This window comes from Nematolebias whitei, chromosome 5 (genome assembly GCF_014905685.2).
Source record: "Nematolebias whitei isolate Nwh7 chromosome 5, NemWhi1, whole genome shotgun sequence".
Classification (NCBI taxonomy): Eukaryota; Metazoa; Chordata; class Actinopteri; order Cyprinodontiformes; family Rivulidae; genus Nematolebias; species Nematolebias whitei.
Window position 1 is genome coordinate 18,889,511 of NC_056502.1, and position 16,982 is coordinate 18,906,492.

At 40.7% G+C, this 16,982-nt stretch overlaps 2 protein-coding genes across 2 annotated transcripts in view; both read left to right on the forward strand.

Moving 5' to 3' along the window:
• The first annotated feature begins 10,989 nt into the window (after window positions 1–10,989).
• On the forward strand, window positions 10,990–13,245 carry gem (GTP binding protein overexpressed in skeletal muscle). The gene is made up of 4 exons (XM_037676319.1): window positions 10,990–11,509; window positions 11,775–11,851; window positions 11,931–12,135; window positions 12,801–13,245. The coding sequence occupies exons 1-4, from the start codon at window positions 11,170–11,172 to the stop codon at window positions 13,082–13,084; spliced, it is 906 nt and encodes a 301-aa protein (XP_037532247.1). The 5' UTR covers window positions 10,990–11,169; the 3' UTR covers window positions 13,085–13,245.
• A 1,489-nt stretch (window positions 13,246–14,734) lies between these two features.
• Window positions 14,735–16,982, forward strand: part of cdh17 (cadherin 17, LI cadherin (liver-intestine)) — a 21,575-nt gene continuing 19,327 nt past the window's right edge. Inside the window, exons 1-3 of the mRNA XM_037676303.1 lie at window positions 14,735–14,818; window positions 16,187–16,243; window positions 16,647–16,742. Of these exons, the coding sequence (XP_037532231.1) occupies window positions 16,196–16,243; window positions 16,647–16,742 (144 nt within the window). The 5' untranslated portion in view covers window positions 14,735–14,818; window positions 16,187–16,195. The remainder of the gene's footprint in view (window positions 14,819–16,186; window positions 16,244–16,646; window positions 16,743–16,982) is intronic.

Sequence of the window (16,982 nt, forward strand, 5' to 3'; positions counted from 1 at the left end):
TTGTTGTTGTTGTTGTTGTTGTTGTTGTTGTTGTTGTTGTTGTTGTTTGAAGCACTTTTTTTGTTTATTTCCTAATCTAAAGTAATGCATGTCAACTGGTGGGCCCCGGGCCATATCCAGCCCATGAGCTGGTTCCATGCGTACCTCAAGGTTAAAATGTTCAATACATTAATCAAAATCTGGTACACAAATCAATATAGCCTAGCTCATAAAGGGTTAATATTACCATAGTGCCTTAATGGTCAGAGAGACTGCTTATAGAACATGGCTGGTTTGTAAGTGGTCTTAACATAGCAGTGCCTAGAACTGGGCTAATTCAACTAAATTGCTCAGGGGGTCACACTGAAAGCCAAGAGCTCAGGGACTGGACATCCAGCAGTTATTGTCATTATGTAAGTTTGTTTTATGGTTTAACAGCTTGTTTTATTTAAAAATGAACCCAATGGTGGGTTGAGCTGTGTTCACCCGTGGGCCTGATTTGGCCCCCGGGCTGCCAGTTGGATAGCCCCGGCCTAGGATGAGAGAAGTGCTCGACTGTCAGACATCTGAAGTTTGAACCCTCCATAAACCATGCTTACTCATTCTTGCCAATCCCAGCTAAATTCAGATGCTCATTCTGCATCTATAACAAAGTTTAGACATCCATTCAATTCAGTTTATTTATATGGTGCCAAGTCACAGCAGAAGTCATCTCAGGGCGCTGAACAGAAACATTCATGTATAAAAATAATAAGTTAACAGAAACATTCATGAAATAATAATTTAATATTATTTATCTGAGGAGCAGACTGCTTTGAATTTAACTCCATCACAGAACTTTCATCTTGAGCACAAATGAAGGCATCTACTTCTACTAAAGTACACGTGAAGTTGTACATCTACTAAAGTTTCAGTTTTAATAAAGATGTTTAATGGATCGCTCATAATTCAGTGTATTTGTTTTCCTTTTAACACTAAAGGGCTTATTAATGTTGTCTAATTTAAACTAACCTGAGGTTGTTGGTTTATGTTAGACATTTTTAGCATTCAACATTTTAGCTAAATGCTAAAAATACCTTATTTTTTACATTTTAGCATATTTAAAGCATACTTTAAACACCTTTAGACATTTAACATTTACATACTGCAGTTTACAAGTAAGGTTGCAACTAATGTTCTGTCAAAGAATAAAACAAAATAGTGGAGCATCTTTCAAAAATCAAATTTACAACAACAAAATAATTTGAATTAAAAATGATCGGCCGTACCTGCCAAAAAAAAACGACCCAAAGAATTGTTGCTCTCCTGACTGTCTTACACATTGTTGGGTTTGAGCAAACTTTTAATAATTCTTGATCTAAAGATTGTACGGAAATGGCAGAAAATGGCAATCCAAGTAATGCCTTTAAAACATCCAGACATCCATAACAGAGCTCACAGCTGCAGCATCCTGCATGCAGAGGTGGCTGCTTCAGTGAATTATCAATCCAGCATAAAGAATGTTGCGCTCTGTTTTTGATTCTCTATTTCTGGTCTGTCTTAGCTGTTCTGACGACCGCTCTAAGAGACTGGTATTAAAGAGTTTTACTAACGACCATACTGACTGAGCCTGGCAGGGCCAAACAAAAACAGAGCTGTGGCTCTCAGGAAGTTCATGTTTTAGATAACAAAGGTTGAAAATAACTGATTAAGTCATCTTAAAAGCAACATAAATTTACATAAATATTCTAAGTGTAAACTTCTTGGTGCTTCTAGAATTTCATCCAAAATTATTTGGACCCAAATCAGAAAAGAATTAATGTAATGTGAGGTCTTATATTATACAAATTTAGATGGAAGTCAGAGGTAACTGAGCAACATTCATCAAGAAACTTCCTGAGCTCCTGGCCTGGTGTGGCTCATGTATAATACTGTTTGTTTTAGATATCTCAGAGTTAATTTTCCTTTTTTCATGTTGCTACGGGACACATGTTTGACGGACAGGTGTCTGTTGTCAAAGCTGGACATTGATTTCTAGCAGTCACAGAAGCTGGTGGGAACATGAGGTACATTTAGATATATATATATATATATATATATATATATATATATATATATATATATATATATATATATATATATTTGTATTTATACTCTTGTATTTATTTATTTGTTAATTGTTAGGCTTCTTGATCTGGGACCTGTGTCCGAATTTCACATCGTAAACATGCAAATGTGAGCTGGTACGACAATAAAAAATTCCTTGAATCCTTGATGGAGTAAAGCCAAAACTTCGTATAAGCTGACATTCAGCTCAGCGGATCAGAGAACTTTCATGCATTGAATTAGTGACTTTGCACATCTGGATGGGAAGAAAAGCTTAAAGATGTTTTTACAGAGTCAGATTGGGAGTTTATTCTTTGTGAACCCAGGACCTCTATGACAGACTCCGGTCTGTAGCAGCTGGTATTAGCCCACTCTGTGACGTTGACCTGCAGTCAGTCACAGCTGGGATCCAGCACTGGCTGTGGAAGTATTTCATAGATTGGTTCAGGATCTGAACTCCAGATGTGGTGTTGTTGAAACACTTGAGTTTCTGCAAACTAATCCAGCTGTTCATCAGTGACACAGTTTACCTTAGCCATACAAAGACATTTCTAACGTCTGTCACTGCAAACAGACGGTCCGCAATAAAATCACACGCTTGTTGGAATCCAATGGATGACATTGATTACTCTTGTCACTATTTTGTATTTTTCCTTCCTCGACTTACCCCTTCTTAGATTATATTAAACAGACGTAATATAATCTGAAACTTTATTGTAAAAACATATCCAATTTTTAAAGTTAATAAACACTTACCCTAACCAGAAGCATTAAACGGGGTTAAAATGGAAATGTTTTTGTTCCATGTGTTAACATCATGTCTTTGTATACAGTCAGCAACTAAAAAAAAGAGTTGTAAGCTCAATCATCCAGGTAGATAATAATAAGATGGTTAAATTGTGTCATCTGGACCAGTTTCTTTCAGTGAGAAATGTTTCATCCCTCATCCAGAGGACTTCCTCAGTCTACAGCCTGCCAACCAGATCTGTCCCATAGGCCGCCTTCACTGCTGTTTCCAGCCACCTTCCTGTTGGACTGAGGAAGTCCTCTGGATGGTGGAAGAAACCTTGCTCACTTAAAGAAACTGGTCCAGATGACACGATTTGACCTTTCTTTTTTAATTCAGCTGCAGTATAAGCATTTATTAAAGGGATGTATATTGCTTGCAGTCTTGCATGCTAAAGTTTGAAACCAAGATCTCATGCATTCTGTTTGTGCTCACAGTGTCTGTTGAGGATAACTCTCAGCTACGACCACACTCAATTTTAGCTCAATATCTGTCAAATTCACTGAGGTTTAGCCATTTTTTTTGTTTTCTAAATTTGATTAGCTAGACACTATCTTAAATCAGGGTGACTCCAAAAATGTATTAGTTGTATAGTTACATGGAATAATTACATTACAAAAGTTTAATCAAAATCAGTCAAATGGTTAATGAAATATTTTGCTAACAGACACACAAAGACGCATATGCAAGCAATAATTATCCATGATCACTTTGGCTTTCATCAAAGCAGGCGTGTGTCTAGACAAATGAGCTTTACACCAAAACTACACGTATTACAGGCGGCCGTGTCCTCGGTGGTGGTGCTGAATGGGTGACCTTACAGGGAGGACACAGGCGTTGTCCTTGCAGGCAGGCGGTGAAAGTAAAACGCTTTGTTCATTAACTACCTCCGCTCACATCTGAACCAAACAAAGTGAAAGAAATATGAAGCAAGGTCCTCGAGGCCAAAACATAACTTTCTCCTTCGGGTGCTGCAGCAACTCGTCGGTTTTCTTCAAGAAGAAACGTGTTTGCTCCGAAATGAATCCGTTCTGAGAAAAAGAGCCATGTGAGGCAAAATTAAAAAAAGAAACATCAGATGAATAACAAAGAAGTAATATTAGGAACGCATATCGCTCACGTCTTTTCATGTTGAGGTTTTACACGGATCTTGTGATGAAAAATGATGGTTTTGATCAAACCTTGTAAATGATCTTATTATTTTATGCAATACTGCATAATCTCACAAGATGTGTTGGGAATGACTCTCAACTACCACATGAAACTTTAACTCAGCATCTGTTGACTGACCGACTGACTGTATATTCCTTTTTGTGTTTTCTAAGATGCATTAGCTGTGGCAGCTATCTTAAAATGAGGTGACTGAAGAAGTTAATGGGTCATAGATATCCACCTTATCCCTAGCCCACATGCTGCCTTGCATGAATTATGGGCGCAACTTCCGGCACAGACAGAAACCGGCATTTGTTCATGTGAGAACAGTACGAGCTAATGTAGTTTCCCTGAGCATTGTGTATTTACTTTAAACATGTAGGAACACCACCTGTCAGAGCTTGAACGGAACAATGCAATCATACCGCTGCCTGCTGCAGATGAGGGATGGAGGACGACGTGGCTGCAGATTACGTACACTAGCATGTTAGCTGCTTTATTAACTCGGTTGCTTCTGACAGTGAAGCGATGAACAACCTGAAAAGCTCTGAGGCATATCAATTTCTACACTGTAATAAGATCAGTCGCGTTTTGTTAAACGAGGTGGGACAATCTTATTTACCCTAAAGTAGACATAGAGCCCAGCCAAAGCCTTAAAGTCCTCCATCACTGATCTTGAGTTAATCACAGAGAAAATCGTAATACTGAAGATGAACGAATACTATAATACTATATATAATACTATATGCTGTGCCCTCCATGCACTTGAAATCATACCTGATATTCTCGCCACACTGTTTTCAGTCCTTCTGAGGATCCGGTGTCTCTTCTCCGGTGGTTTATTGTAGTCCAGCCACAAAGTAGGATGCAGGTTTTCCTCCGTCTGCCGTTTGTCAACAAAGTGAAATGAGCTCACATACAGCGGTTTGGGTGGTGTCTTCAAGTTCTGATTTTTTAGCCACATTCTTCTTAATTCCTCATCTGTAGGTAGGCGATGGAAACTATACCATGTTTCGCAGGAACACTGTTTTTGTTTTGGGTCCGTGTTCAAAACACTGTTGTTGTACTAATTAAGTTTGGTCTGGTTGTTCATGCAGCCACAAACTCAACAGGTACCTGAACTCTTCAAGGACATTTTAGTAAACTGTCTTCTTCTTCTTCTTCTTTCGGCTTTTGCCTCTTCAGGGGTCACCACAGTGAGTCATCTTTCTCCATTTTTCTCTGTCTTCTGCATCCTCTGTCCTTACTCCAACTACCTCCATGTTCTTTCTAACTGCATATATCTCCTCTTTGTCTTTTTCCTGGCATCTGCATTTCTAACATCCTTCTACCAGTATACCCACAGTCCCTCCTCTGTCTGGACATGTCCAAACCATCTCATTCTGGCCTCTTTAACTTTATCTCCCAGTTGTTCAACCTGTGCTGTATCTCTGATGATCTCATTCCTAATCTTATCCATCCTTGTCATTCCTAAGGAGAACCTCAACATCTTCATTTCTGCCACTTCCAGTTCTTTCTCCTGTCTTTTTGTCTTTTTGTCCATGTCTCTGTCTCCAGACCATACAATATGGCTGGTCTCACCACTGTTGTGTAAACTTTTCCTTTGACCTTTGCTGACACCTTTTGTCACAGATCACTCCTGAAAGTTTTCTCCATCCTGCCTGGGCTCTCTTCTTCACCTCTTTCCCATACTCCCCATCTTCCTGAACAGTGGACCCCAAGTACTTGAAGTCCTGCACCTTTGTGTACTCTGCTCCTTGTAGCTTCACTGTTCCACTAACCTCCCTCTCATTCACACATGTACTCTGTCTTACTACGGCTGAATTTCTTTCCACTTCTTTCAAACGCATACCTCCACCTCTCCAAGTTCTCTTCCACCTGTTCCCTGTTCTCACCACAGATCACAATGTCATCTGCTAACATCATAGTCCACGGGAATTCCTGCCTGACCTCATCTGTTAGTGGGTCCATCACCAGAACAAACAAGAAGTGGCTCTGAGGTGATCCTTGATGCACTCCCACCTCCACCTTGAAGCTATCTGTCACTCCTACAGCACATCTCACCACTGTCCTGCTGTCCTCATAGTTATTAAATAAATGTAAACAAAACAAAAACCGTGTTTTATCTGCTAAACTGAATGTAAATTACGTTCAAATAAACTGCAGACTGTGCTCTGCTACCATGGTCAACCAATGCTTACTGCTACTTCCTGTGTCTGACAGGAAGTTGTACCCATAATTATTTATACAGTAGAACCCCCAGGAATAAGGTGGATGCAGTCTGTATTTACTTCCTGCGACTCATTAAAATCTGCTTAATGATTCACTGGATCCAACATTTTTCAGTCAGGTCATCTGGACAGTTTCTTTTTTTTTTTGTGCTGAAACGTTTCGCCTTCGATCCGGAAGGCTTCATCGTCAAGGAAACACACAACTGATGAAGCCTTCCGGATTGAAGGCAAAACATTTCAGCACAAAAAAAAACTGTCCAGATGACCTGACGGAAAAATGTTGGATTGTATACCTGGATTATTGAACATGGACTTTGTTGATTCACTGGCTATTTTGATAACAAAAGACAATGTTTAGTCTACCAGTTGTTGCTAAATATTTAAGTAAAACTGTGTAGCACTCTTAGTTCGAGTTGTGAATGACTCTCAGCTACTACCACACCAAACGTTAAATCAATATTTGTAAAACTGACTGAGCTGCAGCCATTTTCACGTTTTATAAAGTTGCCTTGCTGTGGTGGTCTTTTTGAGTCGGGTCAACTAAAAAAGTTAAGGAGTTTTCGTTGTACATTCAGTTATTATTTTTTGAAAGTTTCATTAAAATCTGTCCAGTAGTTCATGAGATATTTTGCTAACAGACAGACAAATGAGCACACACACAAGCAACAACATTAGCTCCCAAATATCTTGTTTTATCCTTTAAACTTGCATTACTGTGTATTTTAAATGTATATTTACTGTCGGATGTTGCTCGTGAAAAACTATTTAACCCTGAGAAGTGGGAATCAGATCAGGCTGAGGTCAAACTGGTTGTGCATTCCTGCTTCCAGCTGTGTAAACATGTCTGCGGCCTTAAAAAACAATGCTCCCCCTCCTCTAAAATCGAAATAATAAAAACGAGGTCATCTTTCGCTCACTAGACCATCAACATCACCCTGCCAGTCTGCACCCAGAGCTCTCCCCCCTCGTTCCTGGTTCCACTCCAGCACTTAGCAGAGATTTTACTGTGGCCCTGTCGTCTGCCGAGCAGATCAGATCAGAGCTGTAATACGCAGCAGCAGGTCACACAGATGAGCCCTCAGCCTGATACAGGAGGCTGAAAAACAAACAGTCGAGAAAGCAGAATAATCCCACGCATCTGTAAAAACCCTCTCCACGCTCCGCTGCTTGCTCAGTCTCGCACAAAATGCTTTAGCAAATTAAAACGTTTCGATTTGAACAAACGTCCGAGTGAGTGGAGGGCCTTTTTGTACATTTGTGTACTTTTAAAGGGTAGTTTACAAAAGTACTGGGTGTTTTCGAATCCAACATGTCGTTATGCTCATGAGGACCTCAGATTAAAAGTTAAATATCTTTATTGGACGTTAAAATGATGACAGGAAACTTTGCAAGGATGCTTTTGTTCAAAGATAAGACGCCTGCAGAGTCGCAGCTAATAAATCAGCTGCATGATGTAACGTGTTGCATCTTTATCAGTTGTGAGACACGCCTTAAGTCTTTCACCTCGGAGACTTAATTCACGAGTCTTCTTTCATTGTTTGGATTATTAAAACAAAAAGGCTTTAAATGCGTTATGTGAGGCTGCAACTTGAATCCTTGTTGAAATAGTTACAGTATTTTAGCATTTGAGTAAAAACATGCATGTAAACATGTTAAACCATTTTATCCAGATATATCTTATGAACATAAGTGAATTAGTAATATGTAATAGGTGGGCGACTTTGCACAAATGCGGAATAAGAAAAGCAAGGATTTGAGGGTTTGTTTCTTAGTCTGTGTTGTAAAACCTGTTAATTATCTGCCAGGCTGGACAGGCAGGAAGCAGATCAGTTATTATCATGTCTGGTGAGAAACTCGTTCACTGAACTTCAGTGCAGATTTGAGCAGAGCTCCCACTTTCTTTTAATATCTGATCCATTAAGATGTAATTCCATCAAATAACTTCGTTAGCAGCATGAGGCATTTACAGCATCCCAGCAAAAATTTTGTAACGTTTTCTTAAAGTTTAGTGTTTCCAGTTCCACTTTACGTTTAGTAATTCCCAACTTCTCCTATACCTGCCAGCTGGTAGGAGTTTAGGTGTAAAGAACGATGCTTGTAGTTTTCCATCTGCAGAAATCGGAGCAAATCCTTCACTTCAGGGAAAAGGAACATATTGTGAGGTGTTGATTAAATAGTTATTCAGAAACTTTCAGTTCATGCTACATTTCAAACCTTTACCTTTGCTGTCAGTTTCATAGTTACTTTGGCAGAAGTGTTATGACAGGGCAATTCAACTAAACTGCTCAGAGGGCCACAGTTTCTGAGAGCCAGCAGCTCAAGGGCCGGACATCCAGCGATTACAGTCATTATGTAAATAAACCAAGTTTTACATTGATCTGTTACCTTTCAAATTTGTTTACTGTATCGCATTGAATCATAAATGCAATTAACAGAACCAAAAACTCAAACTCAGACACCCCCTCCCCACCCTCCCCCCCAAAAAAATTTATGAAGTGGGCCGGATTGAAGTCACTTGTGGGTCATAAATGGCCCGCGGGCCACCAGTTGAATAGCCCTGTGTTATGATATTCCTCTCTGAAGTGCCTCGAGCTGAATTTGTAGTGCTACAGCTAGCTGCTGCTGCTATTTGAGTTTATCGATGCGTAATACAAAATGGACAGCAGCGAGAATAAATAAAAAATAGCGTTTACATAAATCCCTTCAAAATGTTTTAGATTTGATTTGTTTTAGGACAGCGGCTGACCACATAAGGGGGTTTCTCACTGGGCAGTGATGACTGGAAACCAGTTAAAACTGTGAAAATGGGCACATTTTCAGTTGTGTTGTGTTTTGAACAGCCAAATATTTTGAAGCTCATAACTAGGTCGTGCACGTTATTTAGTTGCTCACCCTTGCCCATATTGTCCCCACTTCAGCAGTCGCTCTTACGTTATTAGTTTCCAGTTTCAGATTTGGATCAGGTGTTTGACGAGCATGTTTAAAACTCATCAACAAGATTATGTGGCTCGTGCAAAGAAACTTGGACTTGGACTATCAAGGGCTTATCTCACTGGGCTGAGACTTGCAGTAGACTGGTTTGTGACTCAAAATTACTTGAAAGTTCACAAATGTTCCTCGGCTCTTAACAGGAACTCGTAGGTTAGAGCATATTTCACCAGTTTTGTCCTCCCTTCACTGGCTCCTTGTACAGAATTGATTTTAAAATTCTCCTGTTGACCTTCAACCATATGTTGCTTCTCGGGAGCTGACATCATCTGACCAGTTGCTTTTGATTTCACCAAAAACCACTGGGCCTTTTCAGTCGTGGGCCCTAAACTCTAACAATGTGCCCCTCCACATTAGACAGGACTCTTCACTTTCAGTTTTTAAATCTCTCCTAAAAACACACCTGTTTTCACTGACGTTTAACACAGCGTGATTTAGTTTTTCATTGTTTTGTGTTTTTTATGTTTTTCTTTTGATGCTTTTAATTACATTTTGTTATTATTTTTTCTATAATTACTGCCATCGATTTTATTGTTAAGCACTTCAGTAACAGCTTCTGTTTTATAAATAAATTTGACGAGACTTGACTTGCATCTTGCTGAATTCTAGTCTTTGCAAGCAGTGGGCCCTGTGTCGAGGCAAAGGCTGAGGTTTTCATCTCATCGCTCCATCAGAGTAAAACGGCGCTGCAGCCGTCGTCTGCACTCTGTCTTTGCTGTGAACGTAAAGTCAGCGTTTCGGTAAAAATGATGCAGCATAACGCAGCTCAGACTGTTGTCCTGTGATTCACACAGTCAGAGTCCAATCAGATTTAAAAACAACAGAACAAAGAAAAACTCTCCCTGTAGATTACTGGTAACTCACTCTGATGAATAAAAACCCAAGCAAAACTGACTTTTTTTTTTATAAAACTCCCATGAATAGCCATTTAATTATTGTATTTTTAATAAGCCGCAAATGAGCAGACTTTTTTGTTGTTGTTGTTGCTTTTTTAAGACTCCAGATAACATCTGCCTCGACTCACTTTGTACGCATTGGCAGCCGCCCCCATGTTCAGGATTTAATCCATTGGACTTTAAAACTGAAGATAGGCAGATTTGGACCAGTTTTTTGTTTCGTTTTTTTAATTATACTTATCATCAGCGTGGTTTTGAGGCCTGAACAAGAACAACAAGAGCCCCATTGCAGGTGCCAAAATACAGCTCTAGTGCTCTTGAACACAGGTGCCAGCTCTGTGGTCTGAAAGGAGACGAGCGTAAAAAAGATGGATTGCTCAATATTCAAGCTATAAGGCTGTGCACCTCTGGAAACCTCTGGAGCCAGACGCAGCCCGTGTTAAACTTGTCTGAAGTAAACAGCTTTTCCAAATTGCAGTTACTCAAAGAGCTATCTGCAACAGGTAAGATATTAACTGTTCTTTAAAACAAAATACATGAACTATCTATTTAGTTTAAAGCATATTATGCCCTTTATTTATTTATTTTTTCCAATTCTATCATATTTATTTGGTTTCCAGTTAAACAATTCATTAAAACCAATTGATATTTTACAATAAAAAGTGAGTATTATAAAGTAAATTAAGAGTTAATTATTAAGAAATAAAACCATCTTTGAACGCCACACGTTGTATTTTAAACCACTAAGAGTTAGTTAGAGATATTTGATTCAGTCAGAATATAAACAGAGAGTGGGGGCTCCGTGTGGACTTGAGCCCCTCCCCGCCCCCTTCATAAAGACCTGAGGGCCCCCCATCAGAGGATCACACAGACCAGCTGGAAGAGGCGCTCGGATGGACCTCTCTGTTAGAGGGAGCAGCATGTAGGGAATTCATTTTTATATCTTTGGTCATAGATTCGCGCAAAGTCAACTAAAAAGTGTCAAATAGATTTTTTTTAGAAGATCTGTTTTTGTTTGGCGCGTTTGTTTTCCTGACTTTTGATCGGCGTCATGTTGTCCAGCGTGCGGCGGCACAGCCTCCGCCTGCAGTCCGAGCTCCACCGGTGGAGCGTCTGCGAGCCGGGCGGGCACCTCCTGCTGGCCCGGGTCCCCGCCTGCATCTCCCGCTCCAAGTCCTGCACCAGCTCCGCCGGGGAGTCGGACGGTGGCCGCGGGAGCTGGTCGTCCTCCGACTCGGTGATCTCCTGCGACTCGGCCGGGGAGCCGGCGGAGCCCGGGGGCCCGTACAGGGTGGTGCTGCTGGGGGCCAGCGGGGTGGGGAAGAGCGCGTTCGCGAGCATCTTCGCCGGCGCGGCGGACAGCATGGACAGCGACTGCGAGCTGTGTGGAGGTAGGACTCTCGACATACTGCTGCTCCAAAGTTTTACACAACAGTGGATCTTTTTTTTTTTTTTCATTTTTAACTCTTAAAAATATGAACAAATATTTAGTTTATATAAAAAAAAATCATGTTGATAACTTCCCAGATAGTCCATCTGGTTATAACATTTTAATACTGAATTAACTTCATGGTGCCGCTCAAATAAAGTTGTGCTTTTGCATTTAGAGCTGTTCTAATTTACCAAATAAATACCTTATTTCATATTTAATTTCAGATGAAGTGTGTGAAAAGGACATTGAAGTGGACGGAGAGACTGCAACCATAATTCTGCTGGACTCATGGGATGCAGAGGTGAGACTGATGCACAGGATGCTGCACGTGTGGATGCTGCTACATCCCTCATTCACCCTGAACTCTTTGCGCTTTGCAGATGGACAACGACTGGACCCTGGAGCGCTATGTGCAGACAGGCGATGCCTACTTGCTGTTGTACTCCATAACTGACCGGGCGTCGTTCTTGCGAGCTGCAGAGCTCAGGATCTCCCTGCGCCGCCTCCGCCCTGCCCGCCACACCCCGATTATCCTGGTGGGGAACAAGTGTGACCTGGTGCGGCGCAGAGAGGTGTCAACAAGTGGTAAGTATACGCATCAGCTGTATGGGTTGTTTAAGTTAGGGCTGGGCTATATGACACAAAAATAATATTGCAACATTTTGGAGCTTTATCGCTACATTTCCCTTTAATCTGGGGGAGTAGTGGCACAAAGGTTAAGGTGAGCATTTTAGGTCGTCAGTTTGAATACCCTGTTACAACAAAGGTTGGGTGTGACTCCACCCTGATTTTCCCTATTGTGGGCCCTTGAGCATAGCGCCCACCCTATATCTGCTACCCTTAGATGGCAGCCCTCTGCTCCACACAGAGGGCTGTGGTAGCTCGGTGGTCAGTCAGGAAGGGCATCCGTCATAAAATAATTGACATGTCTTCATGTGAGTTTGCTCGCTGTGGCGACCCCTGAGAATGGGAGCAGCTGGAAGAAAATACAAAAAGAATAAATCACAATGTGTAATGTTTATTGCGATATTTTAAAATCCTCCTTTAATCATTGTAATGATGTTTAATTCAGCGCTAGGACAGCGGCAGGAATGAATGCATTAGAAGTGCCTGGGAAAAAGGAGCTCCCAGTGAATTAGATAAAAAAAAAATAGCCATGGAAGTTTTTATGAAAGTCATTTTTGATATCACACAAGGAAACATTTGATATATCGTCCAGCAGCTGACTTCCAATATCCTCCTTGTTTCAGAGGCGCGGGCTTGTGCCGCTGTGTTTGACTGCAAGTTCATAGAGACCTCAACGGCCATGCAGCACAACGTCTGGGAGGCCTTCTACGGCATCGTGCGGCAGCTGCGTCTGCGCCGGGACTCCAAAGAAGACAACAAACGTCGCAGGAACGTACATTGTAGCGCACGCCGTGAGAGCCTTCCCATGAAGGCGAAACGTTTCCTCGACAAGATGGTCGCCAAGAACAATTCCAGCATGGCGTTCTGGCTCAAATCCAAGTCCTGCCATAATCTCTCCGTGTTGTGAACAGTTCCAGATCCACGACAGAAGATTTGAGCAGTTAAACAAGTTCTCGCCTGCAGGTGGGAATCTGTGGACAGAGCTGGGACGCTCTTCAAGTTGGGTGGGTCGGTCCTCACGATGTTCACCATCCATCCTCCACAGCTCAGGAGGGGTTTGCAGCTACAGGCGGAGTGGGCTGCAAGCAGATCTAATGTGTGTTGGACTTGTTGGAGCAGAAATATTTCAGTGATCCACTGATGGAAAACAAAGAAAAGGAGTTGTTTGTGATTTTTTTTTTTTCTCCTCGTGTTTCGCCAAATTTGTTGACTTCCATCCATTCCAGTTTAAAGTGACTTGTGCTGTCTGATATCATGCTTTTGTATATTATGTAAAGTATTGTAAATAAAACGCTGATTATGACAGTCTCACTAGATTCAGCTCCGCTCGACGAAATAAAGTGACATTTTGGTTGGGAGAAAGGACAACTCTTTTGTCTGTATTCTCGTTTTTGAGGAATTAAAACGGGTGACTCATCTGAGCACGCAAAAAGTGAAACGGCAACACAACTGATGAAAAGATGAGTCAGGCAGTGATGGTAAAACTGAACATTTAGACAAAAACTAACCCTTTGTCTCTGTAGTTTGAGTGGCTACAACAGTTTGGGGACTAATCAAAGATTTGGGTTTTAGAGCTCGGATCTTGAACTCCCATCAGTCTGAAACGTAACGTGAGAAAATGTGTTGCCAAGGTAACGCTGAGAGGAGCCCGTGCATTGTGTTTTGTGTATGCTGAAGGCAGATGGTGTTGGCTGTGTCATGTATGGACCATTCCTTTACATAACCCAGCCTCTTCTCCTGCTGTATCTAGTTTTGGTTATGTAGCCGGTCTGTCAAACTGAGTCACTTTGCAGGCTGCTCTCCTGCAGATTTACACAAATGTCATGGCCAAGTAGTTCTGAATGATGCATGTTGTTCAGGCTGCACGGAGCATAATGGCAGCTGAGCTCTGATCATGACAAATACAATCAGACTTAAAACCATATTAAAGGTTTCCTACATTTTTAGGACAAATTTAAGACGTTTTGAAGACTATGCTTCTAACAAGTGTTCAATAGTTGCTCATGAGCTGCTTAAAAAGGTTCATCTGCGCCTTGACCTGATAAGACCTAAGCTTTGTATTCTTATGAAGCAATGGACTGTCAGAGTAATCTGTTAGTCCCATTGTTCACACGCAGCTCCTTATCAGGTGTGCTACTAATGGAAAATTTGACAGGAAATGCGCAGAGGTCAAAGTCTGAAAGGAAATTAGTAAAGTTAAACACTGAACTGCAAGTTTCAGTAGATAGTCTCTTTTTTTTTTTCCCACAAACCTTTTTTATTTGAAGTTGTTTTTTGTTCATAATTTGCCCATGTGTTGAAAAATTACTTTTTTTTTCAGCGTTATTCCATCAGCCGACTGATTCTCTTTTTTTCCTTATAATAAACCACGAGCATTAAAGCTACAATATAAAATCTGTTATTGTGTGATAATAGTTTTGTGTTTTATAGCTCTGTATGTCTCATTGCTCATCTCTTCCTGTCTCTCGTGGCAGCAGCTTCTCCATTGGCCTGCTCAGTGTAAGGGCAGGGCGATTAGACAATCATTAGAACCAATAAAACATAGCTGGTTAAGGTTTAGTTAACGTTTGACCAGACAGCATGAATCTGCGCAGATCCCTATGAGGTCTGACGAGTGACTTGCTCGATCTCTCCTGTAAAGGTAAGTCACTTTCCTCCGCTGTCTCCAAGTTGTAATGTATGAGGGGATTTTTTTAGGAGAGGTTGTTTATAGAAAGAAACAGGTCAGCTTGTGTTGATTTTCATAGATAGTGCGATAAATGTTTCAAGTGTTTTTAGATTATTGCAGGAATGCTGTTTTTTTTACTTTGGTTAGGCCTAAGCATTGGAGAACATTAACCCCTTAGTATAAACTTGAGGGGGTTGATATCAACAGCTGACGTTTGTACATATTAATAACCTAATTTAGTCACAAAACATGCTCAGATTTTGTCAGATTAAAGTTATTTAGTTATTGTGGTTAGCAATAAAAAGTGGGCTCTAAAGCAGTTGGTAATAGTTGTTCCTATCCCAGTTTTTTCAGCTTAAAAAAATGTACAACATAATTTCTAAACTGGGACTTTTTTTAGATAAACATTAATGCAAGTTAAGAAAGTGGCATCCCAGTGAAAGATGTGGTTTAGTTTATGGAAACAAATATATTCCGGCAGAAAACCATTCAAAAACAGTGGTTTTGGTGAAGAAATGTTAGCAGAGAATTGGTTGTTAAAAAGTGTGCTGTGCAACAAAAGGTCATTTAGCCACGACTCAATGTCACCTTCACCCAAATAGTCACTCAACCCTTTCACCTAACACATTCCTGATGTAATGGTTAAGCACATCTTGGTCAAACCAATGTTTTTTTTTACATTTAAATTTAAGTTTAGACACAGTAAAGCAGTTTTAATGGTAATCCAAGCAGGATCGTTCATTGAACTGTCTGGGGTTTGATTTAGGTGTGGCATAAAGTACATTTAGACATGTAGATGTAGTAAATTCAAATTGGAGCTTTGTTTTTTTTTTTTTCTCCACACATTATTACCACAGTTTCTCAAATCTCACTCATTTCACACATGGAAAGAGAGTGTATACTGTAATTCAATTTTGGACTCAGAGCCTGTCATAAAGTCTTCAGGGCTGCACACTCTGTAATGACCTTTGCTGTCGCACTAATATCCTGCAGGATCAGAAGGAGCAACAGCTGGTGGAGAAAAAAAAAAGTGCTGGCTTTCAGTTTCTCCTCCGCGCTCAGGTCGTTGATTCACCTGGTTGTGAAGGTGGAGTCACTTAAAGCTCCTGTACAGCTCAAGGTGTGCTCAGGGAGATAGTGTTCACGTGTGTGAACTCAAGGACACGTCTTCTTTGTTGGGCCGCTGTCTTTGTGAATCAGCAGCACAAAGACTGATTAACACTGTTTTCAGCTTTTAATGTTTAATTATATCAAATCTCTGTTATATCACCTCTGCCTCTTCAACATTTTTTGTGTCTTTTATCTCCCACATCTCCACCTCCTCCTCCTCCTCCTTCACAGGCCGTGGTAATGACACCCATGGTGCATCTGCTGTTGCTCCCATTGCTGTTCAGCATTGTGAGTACATATCACCACCAACTGCTGCCGCTGCTGTCCATCCCCCCCCCCCCCCCCCAATACATATTCATCATCAATACTCGAATGCGTGAACCTGTCAAAAGATCTGCAAAACGTCTCAAAGTGTTTTAATGTTGCATCTGGCGTATTTGAAGTGCAGGGAAGTTTCTGTAAAGACAAAATGATTGAAATTTAGTGGTTTGTAGACTTTGTTCTATTCTCCGGAGGAGTGTAAGAATCCTGCCTCTGTCATTTAGTTTTGCTCAATAAATAACTGCCCTCAACGGTTGACTAAATTTGTGTGAGCACACAGAGGTGAAGTGGAAAGTCAGCTCGAGTTTAGCTTTACCTTGCCTCTACTGTACTCAGTGACATTTGAACCTGTCTTTCTGCGCTGTGATAGGCTGCTGGGACGAATTTGGATGAAAAGAAGGGCCCGTTTGAGAACACGTTGTTGGACGTTCCAGAGGGGACACCAGTACCCTATCCGGTTTATCAGGTATCACACAGAACATTTTCCATTTATTTAAGTAATAATAGTACAAAAAGCAGTGCTTCACATTAAAAGAGAAACTATTCTTAGCAGAAAAAATAAATAAATATGTGTTTGGTTGATTGTTTCTTTATTGCAACAATGCTTCTTTGTAATAAATCTTATATTGTTGGAAAGCTTGTTTATTTCCCCTGAAATTATGATAGATAGATAGATAGATAGATAGATAGATAGATAGATAGATAG